The sequence below is a fragment of the Myzus persicae genome, unplaced genomic scaffold (genome assembly GCF_001856785.1).
Source record: "Myzus persicae strain clone G006 unplaced genomic scaffold, MPER_G0061.0, whole genome shotgun sequence".
Classification (NCBI taxonomy): domain Eukaryota; kingdom Metazoa; phylum Arthropoda; class Insecta; order Hemiptera; family Aphididae; genus Myzus; species Myzus persicae.
In genome coordinates this window covers 209535-226761 of record NW_019101235.1, presented here as the reverse complement: position 1 = coordinate 226761, position 17227 = coordinate 209535, and the positions used below count along the sequence as shown (strand labels likewise).

The 17227-nt window shown below is 31.1% G+C and overlaps 1 protein-coding gene across 1 annotated transcript in view; it reads left to right on the top strand.

The window, feature by feature from the left end:
• Window positions 1–17227, top strand: part of LOC111028294 (transmembrane and TPR repeat-containing protein CG4341-like) — a 295701-nt gene that overhangs the window by 234231 nt on the left and 44243 nt on the right. The window contains exon 7 of the mRNA XM_022306883.1: window positions 807–892. Coding sequence (XP_022162575.1) covers window positions 807–892 — 86 coding nt within the window. The remainder of the gene's footprint in view (window positions 1–806; window positions 893–17227) is intronic.

The following is a 17227-nucleotide window of genomic DNA, read 5'->3' as shown; positions in this document are numbered from 1 at the left end:
AGCCTCATAATTTACATTTATTTATATAGTTTCGAACGCGTTAAGTGCTCGGCGCGAATATAATTATTAAATTCGGATCGAGCCACACGAATTATATGCGTGCCATTAAATTTCGCTGTTGTTCCAACCCCGTCCCGCTCCTTCGACCACTTTTTTCTTCGTCTCCCGCGCGTTCCACTATGTGCACATCTTCTGTAACGATCATTTCTCCAGTTTGGGCTCATGTGTCGGGGGGAGGGGGAACAATGACGATCATTACTATAAAAGGACGTTATAATATGTGGCCGCGTACGCTAGACTCTAAACCGTGCGTATGTTTGTGTGTGTGTGTGTGTGTGTGTGTGTGTGTGTGTGTTGGTGTAACTAAGCGTGAAATTTCTCTATAAGCGCATTGCTACACGGTTCTCCCGTCGCAGTCGTTTCCTTCCGTTTTTATTTTCGTTAGTCACGCGTGTGTCTGTCCTGGGCGATATGATTAATAGAACACAATATTCGGCTCAAGCTCCTCGCGTTCGGGCGTGTGAGTATATGTATAGTGTGCCGGCGTGTTTTAGCTTTTCCACAACGGCAATTTGTCAACTTGACAGCCGCTGCTCTAGTTCGTTCCGCCGAAAAGCCGAGATGGTTTACGGTGTGTGTATACGCAAATAATATAATAACAATACTAATAATAAAAAACAACGACAAGAACAACGCCGAAACGTACAACTGACTGACGTCGTAGTAGTGCGCGTATACACTTGTGCTATATAGATAATAATAATATAATAATAATTGTACTTATATTTTATGTGTGTGTGTTACAGAGGAAATTTGCTGCGGGAAAAAGGCGACGCCGAAGCAGCCGTGTCAAGTTACAAAAATGCGATCAAATACCGACCCTCGTTGGCAGGTAAACGATTTTTCGTAGATGTTATAATTTTTTTCTGATGGCTATTGGTAAGAGATCTTTTTCAACACGAGCCATTGGGCTTACAAATGATTTAATACAATTTATCTTTAATTGTTGCAATTAATCGTACATTATTAGATTATAATTATGTTCGTGTTCACTCGAATTGATTTTCTCTACGTATGCGATTGCAACGATCACACAGTAACGTTAAAATGTATCATTATAAATCATGTTCACCTAGTCAAAATATTGTTACGTTATCGTTGAAATGTAGATTCATCGTTTACTCATATACTATATTGCTAAGGAATCATTATATTTTTCACTTGACTTTCATTAGGGCTATTTTAGTTATTTTCAAGAAAAAAAAGATGTTATATTATAGTTGATAAACGAACAACGTCTAATATTCTATCAAAAAAACCGTGTAATCAGAACTTACTTTTATAGTATTATAATATATTATTATGAAAAAAATATAATTCACAACACAAAATAATACCGTAATAATCAGTTCTGTGCGTTGAAAAATATGACTACATAATTATTGTATACGTAAAATATTTTGACAAAATTCTATATGGAGGCTTATTGCGAAACACAAAGTTACAATTATAGGAGTAGAAATATCGGTATAATAATATATAATTTACAAAACAAAACTTCCAAATAGGTATTTTGTATTATTTGTTGAGGTCAAAATTAACTGATGTAAGTACACGACATCACGACTTAACGACATCACGACATCATAACATAATACAAAATCCACGGATAAGGAAAAAAAATATTTGTAAAACTCAAAGTTTCTGTCGTAATTTTAAATTATATTGATTGTGCAGACTACTTAATTGCAAGTTTACCTAAATATTTAAAAAATCAAGAAGTTTTTGTTTGTTAAGTGCATCTTTCTTCTCAAATACTCAAGTTAAAACATATTGAGAATGTTTTTTTACTATTCACAGTTTGCTTAAATTCTTAAAATGAACATAGTTTATGGTATATAATGATTTGTTCACTTTTTCGAACACGGTATTGAAAAACTAACAAAGTTGAAGATTAACTTTGATTTGCAATGGTTCCTGTACAGATAAATATTTAAAAATTCAAAGTAGATTGACAGCTGTAGTGCTTACACTTAATTATATCGCTATGGTTGTTATTATAATTTCTGTTTTGATATTTCTCATAACTGTTATTATTAATTGGGAATTTAAGATGTTAGAGAATTTCTGTGTATAATTAAATGTTGACGAAACCATCCGCCGCTACGATATTATGTTACAATGATTAATTTAATGGTTGCTTCAATATTTGTAATTCGACAGAAAACGTTGTTAACAACATAAAGTTAATTACGAACGTTTAAATTTTCATTTAGCGAAAACCCGATATTTTGAAATACTGATTTTCCGCTTTTCTTATATTCTCGTAGTATAGCTTATAAGGTATGTTATATTGTAATTTATAATCTTATCCGGTGGAACTAATGATAATAATTTGCATTCATTGTTTTTTAACGTTAAAAAAAACATAAGTTACAGTTAATAATAACAATTATTATTAATTTTACTCATCTACTCGTGACTAGAAACCATATTGTTTCAATCAAAAGCGTAATAATTAATAATAAATATATTATTATTATCATAGTAAGATGCAAATTAGACCGCGTCAAAAATATTATAAGACGGCGTCCTGGATAGGCATTTTAGCTACACGCCTGTCGTGGTTTGCGTAATATATTATTTTGTTTTAATTAATACATCAACATGATATAGGAGATATTGATAATAATTGAGATTATTATTTTTTTTTTATATAAATATTATCTATATTTCAAAAATAAATCAGTAATTATTGTGAACCACTAGAAACACTTTGTTATGGTTTTTTTTTATTGTTTCCGTTCGGAATATTAATATAATACCATGAATCAGGCGCATTGTATTTAATATATATTTTTTCATGCTTGTTTGACAGACGTAATAATATAACATACGATTTACATAACAACTAATAATTTTAGTTGACTTAAAGTTTAAAATATAGCAATTAGTAATAAATAAATAGTACTTACAAATAATTATTTATTTACAAAAGAGTATTTATCAAAATCCGTACAGTGACCGTATATGAGGTTCCTGAACCAAATACTTTCCTTTGAACCATTCATGTGTCAACTATGAAATTTTTGCACTTCTTCTAATCATGTTTAAAGTTTTGATGTTACGTAACAAATTATTGTGTGAATCCTTGACACCACTTAAACTATGCCAATTATTTGAATAATGGAAAAATAAAAACATGTTTCTTGGTAATTGTAAAGTATAGCTCTCTAGATGGTTTATTTTTTTTTTTTGAAGCAATGAAACACATATGAAATACATATTCTGCTTCCAGCGTATTTGTTTTCTTGAACTACCTTCAACAATAAGGCATGACGTCTCGACTTGGAACATGATCGTCATAAATGTCGAGTCATTATATCTCGATGGTTTAAACTTTAAACAATCGTATCTGGCTGCTTTGGTGATACCTTGATGCAACATTATGAAATCCAAGTGTCCGGAGACCGATGTAATTCAAAACTATACAATCTAAATTCCCTGTCTAGAAAGTAAAATTGTATAAACACTTTTATTCACGACACTACATTCAACTGAGATTATAATTGTATTTTATGCAAACTTTATTCGTTATTGCAAAGTGTTATCGAGGCGGGTTAATTTACACATAATATTATTGATATATAGCCGTGTAGTCAATAACGTGTTTAATGTTTATAGTCATCGGAAATACCGTAGTAAGTACACTGTAAAAAGTGGTTCTAAAGAATTGCTGACAATTTAATAGAGTATTATTATTTTTGGAATACTAATACTGAATTTAACTCAAATTTGTTGCGAATACATAATATCATGTTGTGTTTGAAATGACAATTTTACGACGCCAGATACATTTCCGGATTATATAGATCGATGTAAATTGGCGTTAACATAAAAAAAAAAAAATAAGTCAATTTGTCATTACATAGTTGTTACAATACGACACCAGTATACATAATATTATGTAAACATCTAGTCTGGTAATTCAGCCTTCCAAAGACTGTATAAAATTGCAAATCATTTTCACCACTGGATATATTTTCGTAATTCCATTGTACGAGGTTATTGTAGACTGTACTTGCTTTCGCACATTGTTTTGAAAATCCAGACGAATCAGACGAGTGTGGTAATTTATATTCCAATTGATTCATCTGTTTTATTCAGGGCAGCATACTTGTAGCATTGAACTGTGCACTTAAAATCCGAATGTATGCATTAAAAATATATTGCAATTACAATTTTTTTTTTGTAAACAAATTACTATTATTGTTAGTTTTATATACATTTTGACTAATAGAGATTGCTTGCTGTGAAAATAAAGTGTATCGTTCACTAATACTTAGTTTTTGGTGCAACTTAAAAATGAGCAATTTAATTTTTTCTTAAAACGAAATTAGTTCTTGTATTGACTTATGTAATTTGTTTTCAAAACGCCGAGGAGAAATGAGATTTAAAATAACAGCACAAATATCATGAATTATTCATACTATATAAGAAGAAATATGTGGGCATTGTAGCTTGTATAATGGAAAAATAATATTTTTTTACCAAGTGCAAACGGAGATAATAGGAATTAAAAAAATAACAATAACGATCATTATCGTTATTTCAACAGACTATATATATATATATATATATATAGTATACAATAGTTATTCATCATCTGTTCAATTATTATTGTTCCAAAGTTGCGAATTCATTATAGACGCGATTCGCCATCGATAAAATATATCAACAAAAGTCCGTCGTACATTAACGAATTTCAATTAAACCTCAAATCATAATAGTCGAACAAATAATAATAATAATATAATAATATTGTTTGCTTGAGATTAATCGAGAATATTGTTCGCCGTTATTGTTTAACGAAACATTAGTGTTCGTCAGTATAGTTATCGCCATTATCATAATTGTATTATTATCATATAATTTATAATGTAACGAAACCACGATATCGGCGACAGACCTCAAATACCGAGAAAATGATGTGATTATGGTGCATCGCGATTTTCGGTCAAATCGATACTTTCATCGTCGCCGTTTTATACAGTCCCGTTTCGCCGATGATGATGTAAACATAAGGCGTCAGCGTCGCATCCTAAAGGAATTATATTTTTATTGTTGTTATTATTATTAGGAATAGTAGAAGTAGTAGTACCGAACAAAAATAGTAAAATTGATTGCAGTATTACATTAAAAAATAAGAATGTTTCGGTATAAATTCATTACATTTTAATTCATTGTTACTAATTTATTATAATTATTTTTTACTTTGCATTTCACTGAATATTTTAAATAAATATTTAATAAAAACCATTTTACATTTTTTTATTTTCATCTTTCTTTTATCAGAATATTTAAATTATTTTACAATAAAAGTTTCATTTTATTTTAACAATCCAAACTATTACCATAAAGATATTGAATTAGACTAAAATCGTGTTTGTTTTAAATGTTCATGTTCACACGTTCTTTGATGTGGAGCAAATTAGTAAAAAGAAAATAATCAAACAAATTGCTAATGAAACAACATACGCGTGCCCTAATTATTATTATTGGTATTAATAAATAATAATACGTATTGCGGGGAAAACAGAAATATAATACATAAAATATTTTATGTGTATAGGTGAGCGTGAAACACGTTCAATAGCGTTTAATGAACGGGCGCGGGCGTTTCGAAATTTAAATTAAAGGAATTATTTTATACATTTTCAAACGTCAACGTTTTATTTTTTTTCAAATTCAATATTGATGGTACAAAAGGCATTTAATTGAATCACGGGCGGCGCAGAATTACGGGGCCAGTGCACGTGTCTATATAATATTTTATATAATAATATGTTTGCATGATAATAATATGCACGTATTCGTGTACCGCAGCTGCAGTTTGTAATTTCCTCGCCGAGGTTTTCCATTTTTTTTTACCGTTTTTCAGCGAACTCTGTCTGCAGTGTAATACACAACGACACAATAAAGGGAGAATTGTTATATAGGTATTTTTTGTTATTCATGTAATTTGTTCTGTGTATCAATCTTCAGCAATTCACAAATAATTCTCATCTATCCCATACGATCGGTTCCGTTAAAATATTTTTTATTTCTATATATTATCTTGCAATGTCTTTCTTAATTTTTAACGATCTCGAGTACCTATAACTAGGTCATATGTCATGTTTGTAGATCCTTATATTGTAATCTGTTGTAATATTATAATACTATAAGCCACTCGTAGTAACATTGCAAAGTTCAAATAAAGTCCACAACTAACTATTTTCTTTCAGTATTATATATTTAAAATCAATACGATATATTTGTTTTAGAACTAATTGTTATTCAATTTAAATCTACTGAAAACGAAATGCATTAATCTAAATCGCGGGTGCATACAAAGAATCACGGGGTCAGTGGGCAGGGTCTATAATATTATATATGTATACTTAAGTGCATATGATAATAATTTGCATGTATTTGTTGTTAGCGTGCAACAGAGCTGCAGTTTTCCATTTCCTCCCTGAGGTTTTTAAATTTTTTTCATCCATTTAAACGAATCCCTTCTTCTGTGGAATACACAGAAAAATGATAAAGGTACGGGGAATGGTCATAAAGATATTGTTTGTTGTTTCCGTAATTTCTGTTTTATCAATCGACTGCAACTCACAATCTATCCAAAATGCAATCGGTTCTGTAATAATATATAAACTGATGTTCTGCACATCTTGCAACCTCTTTCTATGTTTTAACGGTCTTGCATCACACAACACCTACCCATGTTGTACACCATGTTTTTAGACACTTCTATGGCCAGTCAATGTAATATTAAACTAAGCCATTTGTAGAAATATTTAATTGTTCAAATAAGTTCATTGCTAAATATCTTTTTATTTGGATCTTTAATTTATTAGAATTTTCGCCAGGCTGCATATAGGTACAAGTACCATTTTCCTAACGTATGATAAAACTTTTGAGAAGATCTAATAATGATTACTTACACCGACTATATATAGTACCTACTAGATTTCACTTCGAATGGTAGAGATCATTAGAGATAGTTGAAACATGTCACAGCAAAATCTTATTAAACCGCGAATGTCGATCACGGGAAAACCAGAAAAACACAATGATATGGTAATACACCATTATTATGTATTGTTACACCATAGTCGTAAAAAATCGACCAGATTTTGGGGTTTGGCCGCATCTTGTTTTATTGTTATAACCGAATAAATAAAGCTTTTTAGTTTACATAAAAGACGCGTGCAGAGAGGGCAAAACGAAATCTGTGATTTTTTTCTATCTATTCCTTAGCCCCTTCGCGTCGTTACGAAAATTTGAAGATGGTACAAATGTTCATCAGACAATAACACGTGGATACGAATTTCGTAGATACGGAGCAGGAATAATATGTATTATTATACTTCATATTATACGATAAAACTATAAAAACCACACGCGGAAGTCGATTTTGGCGAAAACTGTAAACCACGCCAATAATAAAATCCAATAGTTCCGCACATAAACACATAGGTATGTACCGCCGTAATATGTAATAGTCATAATGATAATAAATAGGGGGATTTTTTTTTTTTATCGTTTAGCAGTCATTTTCTCTTTAAATGTTTGTGTTTTTCGAAAAACATTTTTCCGCGATATGCTTAGAAGATGTTAACGATATAAAACCGAGAAAAAAATGTGTGGACTTCAAATCATACGGGAAGTGTTTTTTAAAAAAAAAAGAACCTAAGCTATTACCATGAACTGTGACAACAAAACATTTTCATATCTTACACTCATCTATTCGCAGTAAATATTCTATCATAAGTGAGTAGAGCAGGTTACCTAGATATAGGTTACCAATTTTTGAATTGTGGAGGACGCAGAGGAAATATTTTTGCGCACCTCTTCTAATTATATAGTTACATAGTTATTTAGATATTCGGGTCGAAGGGTCCATTTGATTATTACACTTTTGCATCCTCCTCCTATTGTTTTCCCTATTCAAGCACTGCATGGTAAGTCGTAGCTACGATGAGTATTTTCTACTAGCGTCATCGTTTTCTGCGAAGACAATATTATTGAGTGTGTGTGTGTGCATGGCATGTGTAGGTAATGTACAGTTTATGTGTATTATACAGAGTGCCCGCCCAACTACAGGATTTGCCGTTTTACTTCGGTGTAGTAGTTCAACAAGAATATGGTAATGCACAATTAATGGTCACTCTATGAAATATTATTATAGCCGCCATATTATCATAGCTGGTATTTTAAAGTGTTCCTTACAAGCGGAAGTATCGCTATGTCGTGGAAAACGACCATATCATATTATAAACTAGTTATTTGTTTTTTGCTCGTTCGTGAACAGCGCTTTCGATAGTAACATGCGTTATGACGAATTCTCTACGAGTACCTACTCGGGCCATTTGTTTTATACGAATTCCGTGTCTGAACCATAACCCGGTTATAGTAACCAACATTTTACATTATTCGTAAATAACAACATACTTATTACTATAAATTCTTTCGTCACCTCGGAGTTTAATCATTTATTATGCGCCTGTCACCTGTATAGTTTATTTAAATAATAAAATTTTTTTCAAATATAATAGTATGCGCCCATAACTCGTAAATGTATAATATGTTATGTTGGTATATATTTTGTGTGCGGTAAAACGGTGATTTTCATTTAAAATGTTTTTAGACTTCTAAATATTGACAAAAATATAATATATGCACTATAAAGTGCCACACAATTATACTATTATCGAAATGTTTATGAAATGCGATTTGTTTCTACTTGTTTTCAAATTCGATAGTAACATTGTCACAGCTGCTCTAGAGATCGCGTGTTCGAATACTTTTTATTTTCCACCGAAATCAGAGGGCCGTTCTCGTGACTATAAATCCGGTCAAACATAAAAGTATACGAGGTCCCCAGAATCGGAACTGAAATCCACATAAGCCTCGAATTGCAACTGTAATTGGATCCTTTGCAGGAAAACTTTGCCCATAATCGGAAATATTGTACACCTCCCGGATTCGCGTGCACGAGGACAAATAGCTGACAAAAGAAATAAACACATAAAAAATAACTTTATTACCGAGTGGGAGAAAAGTTTTGGAAAAAAAATATATATAGCGATATATAGGGGGATATAGTGGTGAACAATGTTTTCTTTACAATATCTCAGCTCGTAAATAACAGACTCAATATATGACATATTATATAAAAGAAAAATAAGAAATTCATCAATGGGCATACATGATAAAATAATAGCCACTCAGAGATGCTCATCTCGTATTGGAAAGTGCACCTAAGATTTTTCTTTGAGCTTAAACATGGATTACAGTGATGCTGACTTTAAAAGCAATTATTTTTATTCAAATGACCAGCGTATAATAATAAATACGTAATGTGGTTGTATGATTATACATTTTAAAAATACGTTTTACAATTTACTAGAAATTTAACAAAACGTAAGTATAATATTTAAAGCCAAGAATGGAACACAATTGTTGATATTTAGCGAACCCCCTCCCCTAACACCAAAACATTGAATTCGACGTCTTTGCGTCTGGCATCCATTTTACTCGAGTACTTTAATATACAAAATATATAATATAACAGCGATATATATAAATATATTATATTATTAGTTCATCTTACTCTCTTTTTGATTTTTACATTTTATAAAAAAAAAATCATTAGCAGTGTACTGTTTCACGGAAAGGACACTATACAATCTGACATTGAGTATTTGTTTTCGCCATTGGACCTCACCGTTATACATTTTATGTAATTTAATATTGTTCTGTTGAATTTCATATTATTAAAAAAAAAAACATTATTAAATAGATACACAAACAAGTGACTCGTTTCGAACTTATTTTGTTTTGTACGCTCTTCAATGTGGACGTCTAAAGTGAAAAGTGAAAACTACGTTGCACGATGTCAAGTTGTACCGTCCGTTTCATCAAAAGTCTACTGAATTTTTTATCGTGTTTCGCAATGTATAAAAAGGTTCCGGTTTCCATTTCACGAAATGAACGATTTCACCAAGTGGATGTGACACTTTGATTCGGTAAATAAATATGCAATATCATATCTACGACAGAAATTATGTCATCAATGCCGTTTTTATTTTTGATATTCAACTTCTTGACTTGTGTCATCTATAATGATTAATGGACTTAGAAAGCTATATCGAGGTTTACACAAAATTATCTACACTACCTAATAAATTAGAGTTGAATATTTTAATAATTTATAAAATAATATCATAAAAATACGATGGTGGTTTAACTATTTGTATTTTTCTACTTCCCGCTCATATTTTTACATACATTTTATATATTATATTATAATATTCTTATGTTAATTTTAACGTCATAATAATCATATATTTGAAAATATCACTCACATTGCTTTTAATTATATTTACAGTGTTTGATCAATTTGTAACTATACTCGAGACATTTGTTAACATGGTGCATTATTTTGAAAAAAATAAATACTATCATATTATTTAATTTAGCACTGCTGAAAGAGGTTTTCATCAATAAAAAAGACCCATTTGGCTTACAGCTTTAAAGTCATTAGTAATATATTCAGATTAGTACTTGGCCACAATATTATTCTATAGGGATATGGCTCTGTTATCCGAATCGTTCTGTTATCATCCGAGCTTATGATGAATATCGAACCGGCTGCCTTGTGTCATTAGAATAGTTTGGACGTAACCTAAAAGTGTGAAGAGTGTATATGTTATTGTGTTTGTTAATTCTATAGTGTGTAATTTTTATTATGTAGGGTGTAAAATCGAAAAGCTACATGTTGTAAGTGGGGCAAAAATTCAAGTATGCCTGACCTCATGGGTAATACTATTATGTTAAAATGCTCGACACGGGCTTGACTCGATCCGAACGACAAAGTCAAACTGAAAACCGTATTTTTCGCATACAATATAAAATAAATATGATATTGTTATTTGTTGTATTGTGTGCACACCCGGTGGTAGTGCATGAATAATAATATAATATAATATATTATCATTATTATTATTATTATTTGTATTATCATTATAATGATCTGGTCCGGTATAATAAAAACAGGTGTCTGGTAATAAAAAAGCTTCCAGGACGGCACTGAACCCTTCATGTATACATGGTAGTTGCTACGCATACAATTGTAACATCGGTCCGTGAGTAGAAAGAGGGTGAAAAAAATCGTTTGAATAAAAATATAATGAAATCTTAAACAAAACACGGGAAACAAATCGTATCGGGTTTTAGATATTAATGTATTATAATAATATTATATTTACGGTGATTTAAAAATTTAAAGGCAACGCTTTTTTGGGAGGGGGCTCGATCGGAGAAAGGGTTTAATATAATATTGACTATTGTGTAAATAAGCATCGCGACCAAAAATTCGAAAATGTGTGGCTGTGAGTCGACGTGTTGATAATAAACAACTAATTATTTTTATTGACAATACGGGCTTGAATTGGAAGGAGTCTAAGTCTTTCTTCTTTTTAGACAACTATTTATGAGTAGCTCTTTTAATTATACCTCTATCAATTAGACGTTTAAATATACAGGCGATCATAATTTTTTTTACACATTTGCAACCCCATTTTTTAAAATGCAAACACTGATATTATTTTAATAATAGTAACCGACGGTTTAACGAAGGTATTCATTTTCAATATTTTAGTCGACTATTTCGACTGTATATAGTTTGATCGCAATGCATATCGTTGAAATTAAGTCAACTCGACACTAACGAAAAGTACACTTTTTTAACTAAAACGTAGTAAATGCAAAGGGTGCCACATTTCAAACGTTTCAAAAAGTATGTTTTGATATTTTGACGAAATCATACACTACCGATACACCTCCGACCAATCCATCACCTGCAAGTACCGTAGGCTCGACGGAATGAAGCGCAAAGAAAATCAAACTCGACTTAACGGCGCTCGTAAAACGTTGACGATAAAATATTTCGTCACGATAGCTCCTGAAACGTCTTACAATAAAAAAAAAACAGGATGTTTGGTTATTATTTTACGGTATAAATGTACAATGTACCCAACGTCCCTTGTATCTATAACCTTCTCTCTTCCTCGTATTATAGCTATTTCTGCCCTCTGTCTCTTCTCCCTCTAACACTTGTCCATCTCTCTCTCTCTCTCTCTCTCTCTCTTTCTCTGTTTTCGATGAAAATTATAGTGCCAATTGTATTATCATAATATTTTGTTTTCGGATAGGAGGAAATAAGTAGCGCGAAAAGTATCTCTTGTATCTCGATTTTAGATACCGGAAATCGAGTCTAGAAGGTATTATAGAGGTACGCGTGTATAAGTACAACGGTGAAGAGATGGTTTTCTGATTTTCTCTGTTATTTTTTGAGAGCGATAAAAAAAAAATCCCCATCGAAAATGTTTGAATAAACGCAAGCGAGCGTGATCACAATCGAGTTTGATGATAATCGTTTTTTTTGAATACGACTACCTATATGGTAGGTATATAATATAAGTTATCGTTCTTTTTACATCATATTTTCACAACATGAGACTGGCCGCAACACCAGTGTGGTTATGTTTATTTTTTTGTGGAGACTTGACGTTTGACGATTTTTGTATGGATTTATTTTTATTTAGTCATTTAACGATATACTTATAGGTACTATTAAATTCATTGTGTCTGTCCTTTCAACCGTTTTAACAATCAAATCCGTTTTGTTTTGTATAGATTACTATTACGCATTATTATCATTATTATATTATGTTATAATTGATGCTAAACAATGCGCCATACAATTTTGTACCATAATTATTAGTATTTTAAAATTTCGTAAAATTTCGTTTCTCAAAAATTTATATTATAAAATAGAAATCTTAAATTTAAAAAAAATATATAAAATTGTATGTTTACAGTACTCAGTAATTGAATAGTATAATATTATAATTTATAGGTACTTGGATTGAGAGAACATTTTTGAAAGTATATTTGTTATACATTGGACTTTTATATTCCTTCACATTTTTCGTCGAAAACGTTCGATCTATAAGTCGAAAATGCAATTTGTTTTCGTTTAACCCATTATAAACATTGGCTATTCAATAATCTTCATCCTCTATATTCCAAATAAGTCGGTTTTATTGTTTTACCAAAAACACGATACGAATTTACGACCGTTATTGTTATAAATGCAATCATCAAAAGCAATAATAATTTTGCAGAACTGAGATTGAACTATTCCGTTTATTTAATGTAGTGGAAAATGTCGAATCCAAAACTTTCGCAATTTCTTTTTCTTTTTTGAGCCAAATTTTTACAACGCGTGTGTATCGTAAATCCTACGACCAACAACCGTTATACGTTTTATTTCAAGTTCGACGATTTACAACGCTACTATAAAAATTAAAAGTGTTTAATGAATCGGAAAATATCTCGAGATCGCGATGGCTTCTTGAAAGTATTTCGTGTTATACGCGCCTTGAGATATTTTATGATCGACAACTTTTTGTAAATAGTTTAAGAGCTACGGTATGTAACAAATATAGTATTTTATACATACAGATTACAGACCTTTGTAAAAAAGTTTTTGAAGTGCTGTCAGATATTATTTTTATTTGCAGACCACGTGGCGTCAAAAAAAAATATTTAAAAAATGTGTATACCTATTATATTATTATAATAAGCATCGCCGTATCTTTGAATGTCGGATACAAATTATTCACGCATATGCGTTGCATATTATAATATTATGTTAATATTTTCTAATTGTTATTAGTATCAGACGAATTTTATAAAATATATACAATAAACGTCAAAAATAAGCAGTGTCCATTCACCCATCGTGTTTTTGCTGAATTAAAAATTTAAAAAATAAAAATACCGTAGGTGGGCGGCGTTACAATTTAAAACTGATATTATCGGTCAGCTCCAATATTGTCTAATAGTGACGGACCGAATTTAAATTAAGCACTTCCCTCACCACCACCACCCCCACCCCTTCAATCTTTACTTATAACAAAGTTATTATGTAGATAAAATGTGGCCGGAGGAGCCAAGAGGTAGGACCTTAGCACGTGACTTTGCCCCCTTTGAAAAATTCATACAGCTGTGTGAAAATTGAGCCCTTTAGCCCGTCATTGATGCTTCGTATAGGATATTATTATAATTCAATTGAAAACGTATCGCCACGTGACTATATAATATTATAACAAACAATAATCTCCGTCTGCCGGTACAGATGTTCAAACAGTTTGCTGCATACACAATAGTAATAATTGTTTATATGTATTACATATTAATATTATGATCTGTGTAAGTTATGGCCAAACATATTAATATAAAGCCTGCTGCTAAATAGGTTCCATATATGTATATATATATAGGTACATTAGGTATATTATATTTTAGACCCTGTGGTCTCGGACGACTACAGCGGCAGCAGTTTGGTAATTCGAGAGGACTTATACGGGTGTATATAATATTTTTTTGGTGAAGGTCTATATCATTAAGCCACCCATATTATTATATACGCGGTTATAGGTATATACCACGCTGCAATATTATTGTGTCGTGTGCGTGGCATCTACAACACCAGAAGCGATTTTCCCTTTTTTATTTCTCAGAGAAAAATCGTCACGAAACGCCGAGTCGAGTCCGGCGAACTATAAAGTACCTCTATATAGTGACTATTTGTGAAATAATAATAATGTCCGGATGTACTGCTGCTGCTGCTGCTGCTGCTGCTGTTGAATTCTGTTTGCGTTTGAAGTGCACACAGCAGTCGGAGACCCGCGTCGTCATTGCACACGGGCTTATATCGGGTTTTAATCATATACCTACCCGTGTTGTATACATACGTGAGCAGAGTTTAATCTGTGTATTATACATGGATATTGCCATACTATATATCGGTGCGTGTTTGCTGTTGCTTACCAGTTACCAGCAGTACGCCGGAGAACGACGACGACGATATTTTAATAACTATTATATATATATACGCATCAGACACACATAATACATATAAGTGTATAATATCATATATATATATATATATATACACAGTATACGTCGTATTACTCGTTTATGTGTATTCATTACACATAAATATAAATAGGTAACTCCTATATATTTTACGAAATCGAGAAACTGAGTCAATATAATAACGTGATAAAGCCGCCGTATTTCGTAAGTCGTAACCACTTGCACGGTGAGCATATTATATGGACATCGTGCGCGGTTTTAACCGCATGCAATATATACTCTGTGACTCCCGGTTATTATAATTTATGATATTAGGTATATAATGTGTACAATATTCAAGAGCGCCTATAAAATATAGTCACTGCATCACCTAACATTATAAATTTATTAATAAGTGATATCATGATGTGTTTATCTGAATTTTATTCTACACAATATCAGGTGGTTATATTATGCGTCGAGCTGACCGTAATCCGGAATAACGATATTGATAATTACGTTGCTGTCAGTGTTTATTACATCAGATGAAATCGTACGACGTTCCTGTGGGCTTGGTTACAATAATTGCATTATAGCAGATATTATAAGGCTGAAAATAAATTAACGAATAAAAAAGTTTAAGCCAAACTACATAACAAGTTTATTTTTTGTTTTAATAACTTTTTACTTGTCGGATTAAAATTTGTTCCATAGAGCCACTAATCAGATAGTTAATTTGGTCCTTAATATAAAACCATAAATAATAATCGTAAATAGTATAATATGTTGTAATAGATAGGTATACTAACTGTGTTTTGCAGTATTCAAAGCACTATTTCCCGATTTCAATAGGGAGCAAAAAAATAACTTATATAAAATAAACATCTATATAAATGTCCGTGGATAATAAATTGCAGTCTAACTAATAAATTAGGAATGTAACTAATTTCAAATCTCTCAACAGAAACATAAATCTGATTAATCTGATTGACTAGGTACCACTGAACCTTGCCGTGATACCTTAAAAATTATCTTATACTAAAAGGGGGGGAGGGGGCTATCATTGAACTGTTTTCTGTTAATTACTCTTCTATGTGTACTTTGTGTACGATACATTTTTGTTTTTGTATGATAATAAACTTTTATCAAAGTACTCTTTGAGCTTTGACATGGATAAGGTAACAAAAAAATGTAACCGAATTTTAACCAAGCCAAAGTACTTTTTTTCATTTAACTGGTAGCTTTTGCAAGTTAAAAAAATTGAAAAATGTAACTTTAAACTTTATATTTAACTTACATTATCCTATATAATTAAATTAACTTGACGGGTTGAAAAAAAATACTTGGTTTGACGAGCTCCGTATATTAAAATATGAAGTATGAGAGTAGGTACACATCAAAAAATTGTAAGAATAAATTAAATCATACGGCGGTCCTTCCATTGATGGCACTGCGGCAATATGTTAATGTTTGTAAATAATATTATATTATGTTGTATTATTAAAAATTCCGAATGACAAAGCTACTGCGTAGCTGACTAGTTGAATAATGAAAACTTTACTACGATGTTCATTCACCATAGCATGCACAATATTATTTGTTTGAAGCGACATCAGACAATATTTTTTTAATAAAACTCTTATGATGTGTATACTATACACTATACGTGTTTCACTAAAAACAAAACTTTATTAATAACTATATCCGCTTAATCTATTTGTGTGTGTGTGTGTTTTTTTTAACTATACACACATGATGCACGCATACATAGACTACTGCCTAAGTTTGGTTTTAAAATGTACTTATACATAAATACTGATAAATTCATCGCCCATTTGTTTAATTACTCTTTGAATGCCCGCGTGCATTATAATAATATACTCCGCCACGAGTACCTACGGATAATCGTAGTTTCATCGCAATTTTATCCTTAACGAATTCCACGTAACTACAAAATTTATACATTGAATATTTTTTAATAACATTGCTATAAAAATGCAGAATTTCTCTTTGCAGAAGTAAAATTTCTTATCGGAGAGCAGGAACCCTCATCTAAAACGTATTATTATAACAAATATAAATCAAAATATACAAATTATACTTTATTGTTATTGGAGGGTTATTCCATTACACAAAGCGTTACTCGGTGCCTGCCCCAATTAGTATCATAGTTGTATGACATATGTTCAATACTAATGATATTATATCGGAAAAATAACTTAATATTGTGAGGTACGAAATTACC